This window comes from Papaver somniferum, unplaced genomic scaffold, assembly GCF_003573695.1.
Source record: "Papaver somniferum cultivar HN1 unplaced genomic scaffold, ASM357369v1 unplaced-scaffold_118, whole genome shotgun sequence".
NCBI lineage: Eukaryota > Viridiplantae > Streptophyta > Magnoliopsida > Ranunculales > Papaveraceae > Papaver > Papaver somniferum.
In genome coordinates this window covers 3220042-3227380 of record NW_020620825.1, presented here as the reverse complement: position 1 = coordinate 3227380, position 7339 = coordinate 3220042, and the positions used below count along the sequence as shown (strand labels likewise).

Here is a 7339-nt window from a genome sequence, read left to right as displayed (position 1 = left end):
TACTGAAGTAACAATCAAATAGTTAGGATTTTAATTTTTGATACCTAACCTAATTCAGGGGAAACGCAATTTTGAATAAGAAAACCAAATGATTAAGAGTTTGGAATTATATACCAAATGAAGAAGATGAAATCTACAGAACCCTAGAATTACAGCTTACACTATAAAACAATTTTGATATGGGGACATGTAAATTACCCAAGCGAAGAAAAGAAAAACAATCGGTTCAATTGTTAATACCCTTCATTAATTGTTAATCTCCTCCATTAATCGTTCAAATGAAGATTTTTGTGGGATTTTAGCTGTTAGAGAAAAGAGTGGGAGCGAATAGAGGGAGAAGAAGAAGAATGATCGAAGACAGAGATGGAGAAGTAATATTTTCTTTATACGGGTAATTTCGTAATTTTCATTTTAATAAATTATTGGATCGGACGAGCATAATTGGATAAGAACCTAATCCAACGGAGAAACTAAGAAAAACGGGATGGATGAATAATACGGGCGACGTATCAAAAATACGTGCACAGACGAAATATTCGTGAGCAACGAAAAAAGGTTAGCGTTTTTAAGTTTGGGTCGTTGAGATTAAAAGGGGGGAGATGTGTTACACTGTGACTGTGGCACACAACGTCAAAATCCAGCTGGGAATGAACGTGCAAACTCGCTGGCAAAAAGGTTGCGTATCTAAATGATGAATTATATCATAATTTTTCGTTGTCTTTTGTTAATTACGCACTGGGCGCATATTAGAGTATTTGGAATAACAAAAGACATGCTAATCAGTCAAACTCTAACTTAGAAAAACCTGCAAATAAAGTTAGAAACCTCATCATATTCTGACATACCAGCAACATCTCATGCTAATTTGGAACATTTTAGGTCAAATCCCAGCAGACCTACCAAAACCCTAATAATTCTTCTTAATTTTACCTCAATTGCATCTTTTTATCTGGAAAACTCAGCTCAGAGGAAGTGTTCTTGGACATTTATACAAGGGCGAAGCTGATTAGTGGAAGAATCTCCGCCGTTGAAGATCAAGATCCTGAAAAAGAACAGGTACTGTAGACTTTTTATTCATGTGCTGGTAACATAGAGAGAAAGAGAGAGAGAGAGAGAGATGGGAAAGGGAGGAGGTTGTGTACCAAGTAAGAGTAGAGCACCATTGGGTGTACCAAACAATGAACCACCAACACCAAGAGGTGTTTCTGGATTAACACCAGTTGAACAAAATGATAATACTACATTTAGTGGTTCATTTGAAGAAGTAAGATCATCAACACAAAATGAAGATTTGAAGATTTTTATTGTCTTTCATTCAATGTATGGTCATGTAGAAGGAATGGCAAAGAGAATGAAAATAGGAGTTGATGGAATTGATGGTGTTGAAGGCATTTTACATCGTGTGCCCGAGACGCTTTCACAGGACGTTTTGGAACAAATGAAGGTTCCTTTATTAGATGAGGAAATCCCAGTAATTTCTGCTGCAGAATTGGTCAAGGCTGATGCTATATTGTTTGGGTTTCCAACGAGGTATGGGAGTATGTCGGCACAAATGAAAGCGTTTTTCGATTCTACCGGAGGATTGTGGAAGGAACAGAAGTTGGCTGGAAAACCGGCTGGTTTCTTTGTGAGTACTGGTACACAAGGTGGAGGCCAAGAAACCACTGCGTAAGTTTACTCTCTGTTACCTTGCACTCATAAAAGATTGATATTGAGCAGTTTTGCTTTGCCCTTGCCAAAACATTTAGTTCAAATGTATGGTAATTATGTATCCAATTGCTTAGTTTTACGTTATCATGTATATTACCTTCACAGTACTCATTGATGGGTTTTCGATACTATAGTATTGAAAATTGGGTGGAACTTAATGCTTAAATGAGACAATGAATTTGGCTAGTAAAATGAAACATTAAGGGGATTAGCTACGAGAATTTCTACATGCTTAGGAATATAATGTCATACCACATTAATGTATTCATCACTTGGGGAATTTACATGATGTATCTTGGAACTTGTAGAAACTAAGTGCATAATCCAATAATGATTTATGCACCTTATGGTTAGTACACAAAATTTTCAGGGTGACTATCTGATTGTGAAGATGAAGACTTGGCTGCAAAAGGTTTCCGCTTGGCAGTGATCCAATTGAGCTGTTACCCTGTCGTGTATAGGTCACCTTGTACTGCTACAACTTACTAGTTACAACTATGATTGCCAGGTAGAGGAGAGTGGAAACTGTGACACCAGAGATGTTTTAAACTTCTCCCCAAGTAGGATAAGAGAGATAGCAAATTCTGCTCCTGTAAATTCAAGCAAACTTTTTTTTTTCTTTTTTTCTGAACACCTACACAAGTCATCTTTTTCTTCCTGAACTCCTACTCCTGTGCGTCTCTTTTTGCCTGCAACCGTTGCGTTATGGAGACCATCCATCAATCTCTCCAGAATCCTAAGCTCTTGAATACTTTTCCTGTTTTGCGCCATTAGATTAATCAAAATGGCTGCAAGTTTTTAGTTTTGCCTGGTGTTCTGTGCTTTCGTTGTATATCTCTGCATCTTCTAATCGTGCCCTCTTGCTATGTCGGCTCCAATAACAATTGGTTAATGTGAAGCAACATGGTAGCTTGGAGTGAGATGAGAAAAACCACATATCACTATTTGAATGGCATGGATCCTTGTATGTGAGTTTCATCGAATTTGCAAACACAGCAAATATTGTATATCTAATAATGGTTGCGTACTTGGACTTCAATAATTAGGTTGAAATATAGCTTTTTACCATATATTTGTCAATTTGCACCTCTCCTTCATTTACTTTCGTTCTCTCTGTCACACAGTTGGACAGCGATTACCCAATTAGTGCACCACGGAATGCTATTTGTTCCCATTGGCCACACATTTGGAGCAGGAATGTTCAAGATGGATTCTATTAGAGGGGGTTCTCCATATGGTGCTGGAGTTTTTGCAGGTGATGGCACGAGAGAACCTAGTGAGACAGAACTGGCACTCGCAGAACATCAGGGACAATACATGGCTGCCATGGTCAAAAGGCTGGTCCAAGCTTGAGAACTTCAGTTAAATATAAATTTACATTGATTACCTTGTCCATTGCTATATTGAAAGAGCAGTTTGTCTCTATTTGTGATTGGTCCCCAGCGTTTGATGTGTTTTAGTTTTACAGCGTGAACATTCAACATTTTGTTTTAGTTTCACCATTTGTTTTGTTTCTTATTTCATTCATACTAATTTTACACCCATTATTTGTTAAGATTGTTGTATATGGATTGGGATTCTTATGTTTCACGGATTTCCTAATAAATAATAATGAATAGTGTGTTGTGTTTCTTGATTTTCTGAGAATACACTTCTTTGGATGACTTAAAAAAGGTTGAGAAATATGTTCTCTTTCTCCCTTTAAATTGCCTGTATGATGGATTTAGTAGGTTGCAGTCAAAGAAAAGAAAACATATTTTCCATCCGTGGACACCTGGTTATTGAATGTTGGAGACCTTTATTGCTGTTCAGTTTGCAGTCTAAAGCTAAACCAAGAAATCGCCAGCCAGAGTCTGGTGTCCATGGAAAACAAATTGCTGTCTTCTAGGGAAGCCAGGCTTGTCTGGTTGTGGTTGAGACCCTGGTTGCACCTAACGTTCTGAAGTAAAAGAATCTGAACAGTTGCCGCTGCCTTCTACTGCATTGTAATGGGCGTCCCCGATTTTTAGAATGGCGTACCGATTTTAATGTGTTCACTGAAGTGAATACATAGCTACCAACTTAAGGGCAATTGGTCTAGTGGTGATTCTTGCTTAGGGTGTGAGAGGTCCGGAGTTCAGTTCTTGAATTGCATTTTTGTGGGATTTGTTTTTTTTACCGATCAGCTGCCTATTTCAAACGCCACTTATGGAGCTCAGTAACCTCAGATTGCTACTACTTATTATAGTGCAATACGACCAGAGACAGTCGAAAAGTGTCCCATTTTGGTTAAAATTCAGGGAAGGGACGGAAGAGGTCACATATAGTAACATGATAAAGTGAACTCGCCATTAAAAACATACAATACAATAAATAAGAAATTTATTAATTCAATTCGAATGTAAACAGAATGTTTGCAATCCAAATAAAGCTTGATGATAATTTGCTAACGCTGTGGGAGTTATTTTTATTATCAGCAAATTCAGCATCATTTTATTTGCAAGTAGAGAAAAAAACAAACATAAGTGAACCCAAAATTCTAATCTAACTTTCAATGGGTTCATGGAAAGAGTACAAAATCTCTTTTAACATATTTGCTGCCTATGAATTCTAATAGTGATTGCATTGATCCGATCTTACCATTATTAGCTTCAGTTTTGATCAGCAAGAAACCCAGTTTTTATGAGTACTAATCAAAGCAGATAAAAGACCAGCAGAAGCTAATAAAAGTGGGTTCGAAATAAATCCTTTTCCATCTCGAATATCCGATAAAGCCATTAATCCATCAGCAAAATCCTGAACAATTGAAAGTTTCTTCATCAACTTCTTCTCTTCCACTTTTTTCACTTCTTTCATTTCCTCACCAAACACATCTCCTCTCAGCATAGCGATCTCAATACTAGCTTTCAAACGCTTTTCCCATTCAATTATGACTTTCAAATCCCTAATTTTTATACTAATACTACCAAAATAACCTATAAATTCAGCCCAGGCACTAATCTTTTGTAACCTATACGCATATTTTGAATCAATTAAACCTGATTTTGTTAACCAGATAAATTGTTCAACAAAAAAATATAAACCTTCACCCCCATAAGCTATAATTGATAAAACCTTTTCTTCATTTGAATCAAGATTTGAGTTTCTTAAGGAATTTAAATCTTGAACGAACTTTCCTAATCGAAAAGCTTTTCGACTGACACCAACACTTGATTCGAAACTTTTGAGGCGTTGATTTAAAATTAGGGTTTCAGGAAGGACTGATGATGCTAAAATGAATTTTGAAGCGTACCTTGAGATTTTAAGAAGTTTATCAATTCCATCTCTTTTTGCTAAGTAAATTTCTAAGTGGCTTAAAAAATCCCTCTCTTTCTTCATCGTTCTCGGCGAAAATTAGTCTCGATTATAGGGTTTTCTTTTTCTGTGACGATGAAGAAGACATTAAACTTTCGCGTGAGAGTTGCAGAGACTTATTGCGAGCATCAGATGGTTCCACGAGCGTTATGCACGTGTGTGATTTGGATATCAAGGTAAATCTGGATGTCTTAAATATGCTGGTTAGCCTGGATAGCCTGATAGTCTCTCGAGAACGGTTAAACTCAGATGTCAGCTACTGATTTCAGATTTGGCGTTGACATGCGTGCCGAGTACATTTTACCCATGGTTTCAAGCCGTGATTGTTATAATGTCTAGACGGTGTGAACACGTCTCGGCAAATTATAATGTTTCGACGAATGTGAGCACGTTTCTCGCAAACTATAATGTTTTGACGGATGTGAGCACGTTTCTGGCAAACTTTAATGTTTTGACGGGTGTGAACATGTTTTGGACAAAAAATGCATAGTTTAAGAAGAAAATAAGTTATTTGGGTGTCTTTTTTTAAATAACAGTTATCATAATAGTGAAAAATAAATTATTCTCCGAATTCCCTATCTAACGGGTATAAATAGAGTTGTTACTTCGTTTTTTATTTTATTTGTTATTCATTTATTTTGATTTTTTTTTTAATTTTAATTTTTAATCTTTTATTTTAGAAATAAAAATTAGGTAATTTTCTTCTTATATTTTTTTTCAAAACATGAGTATAATGAGTGTGAAAACGGAAAAAAAATATGGTCAAAAAAACTTATGTTGAAATGTTATTTAGAAGAAAAAAAATCGTAAAAATCAATTTTAGAAAAACGATAATCACATGTGTAAAACGGTTATAACGGGTCTAAATAACGCCGCTTTTTTCCTATTTATCGGTGTTATTTGGGCACGAGCATCGCCGACCTTTTTTTTTTTTTTTGATTGAAAAAGATCATATATTAACTAGCAAATATAGTACAAAAGATTTACAAGATCATTTTTATCAAAAAGACTAGAATCTATAATAGATTTACGAACTTTTTGTCCTGGGTTATCTGACATGTGTTGTAGCTTTTTAATCCTTACTTCCTTTGCAATCTAGTCCGCTGATGAGTTATTCTTCCTCTTAATATATTTCACTTTAGTTTGAGGTAAATTACCCAAGATTGTCCTTATTTCTTGCAAGGTATTTTCCGCTGACCAAGAATAATCTGTGCTTACCTTGTTTAAGATGTCTGCCAATGCTTTGTAGTAGTTACTATGACCACGTTTGATAAAATATCTTCTTTTAACCATGTAACAGCCTTTAATAAAGATTTTGCTTTTGCGTGGAAAGCTGACGTTCCCCACTCCGAACCCGCAGATAGGTGCATGAAAGTCTCTTTACCAGTTGTGTGAATACCAATATTTTGCGGAGCACGTGTCACGATCGTAGTGGCCGCATACAAGATAACTGTGTAGCCCTCGTTATACAGAGGAATCCAAGTGACATAGGATACCTTTGTATATCTACTTTATCTCGTCCCAAGAAATGATGCCTCGACGGCTAAGATGAAAGAAGTAAAAGCCTAGTCTATGGGGAGGCAGCTGGCGAAGAGACAAAGGTAGTTGACATATCCAATCAGCATTAAATGCATAAATCTCTTATCTACACGCATAATCAAAGCACGTGGAGAGAGATGATGTGGCGAAACCAGATCGGCAGAGGCTGACGGTAAACGAAGGTACAATCTATACTAAGGTTGGGAAATTCCCGAAGGAACGTGGGTCAGCTGAGGTGGCAGAGTTCGACTAGAGAAATCACGCGGCGAACGAAGGTACCATCTGTATGAAAGGTATATCAGGAAACGATGGACCCAGAGGCATTAAAGATATACCTGTAGCAGAAGGGGCTATAAATACCAAGCTTCACCAACAAACTAAGGGCATCCAATTCTTAGGAGAAGAAGATCTAGTCTTAAGCTTATACCTCTTTAATGTTTAGAACTTAAGTAATGACTTCAACTTGAGTTCTCTCTATTACTTTGGGAAGTATTTAAGATCTTTTGTAACCACTACAACTTAATACAAACAAATCATTCATTACCCCGTGGACATCGACGAAAGTCGAACCACGTAATATCTTGTGTCTCATGATAACTTAGTAGCATTTACTTTACATTAGTGTTCTTTGTTATTATTGTGATCTTCTATATCTTTTATTACTTAGCATCATCAGTTCAACTGAGGCATCGACACTACGTAGTATCTGATTCTCTGAACTGTATACATTACGTAGACTATGGGAAAACGAGTAGTC

At 36.5% G+C, this 7339-nt stretch overlaps 2 protein-coding genes across 2 annotated transcripts; one reads left to right on the top strand and one right to left on the bottom strand.

Annotated features, from left to right (window-relative positions):
• Nucleotides 1–757: 757 nt before the first annotated feature.
• On the top strand, nt 758–3346 carry LOC113330546 (probable NAD(P)H dehydrogenase (quinone) FQR1-like 2). The gene is made up of 2 exons (XM_026577345.1): nt 758–1668; nt 2835–3346. Exons 1-2 carry the CDS (start codon nt 1118–1120, stop codon nt 3061–3063), a joined length of 780 nt encoding a protein of 259 aa, XP_026433130.1. The 5' UTR covers nt 758–1117; the 3' UTR covers nt 3064–3346.
• Nucleotides 3347–4054: 708 nt separating this feature from the next.
• On the bottom strand, nt 4055–5183 carry LOC113330548 (peroxisomal membrane protein 11A-like). Its single transcript, XM_026577346.1, has one exon. The coding sequence runs from the start codon at nt 5065–5067 to the stop codon at nt 4351–4353; it is 717 nt and encodes a 238-aa protein (XP_026433131.1). The 5' UTR covers nt 5068–5183; the 3' UTR covers nt 4055–4350.
• Nucleotides 5184–7339: the final 2156 nt, after the last annotated feature.

Bases quoted from the DNA above. Each gene is read 5' to 3' on its own strand.
- LOC113330546 (XM_026577345.1), top strand. From the start codon at position 1,118: ATGGGAAAGGGAGGAGGTTGTGTACCAAGTAAGAGTAGAGCACCATTG. The intron at 1,669-2,834 runs GTAAGTTTACTC...TCTGTCACACAG, and splicing joins GGAGGCCAAGAAACCACTGC to TTGGACAGCGATTACCCAAT.
- LOC113330548 (XM_026577346.1), bottom strand. From the start codon at position 5,067: ATGAAGAAAGAGAGGGATTTTTTAAGCCACTTAGAAATTTACTTAGCA.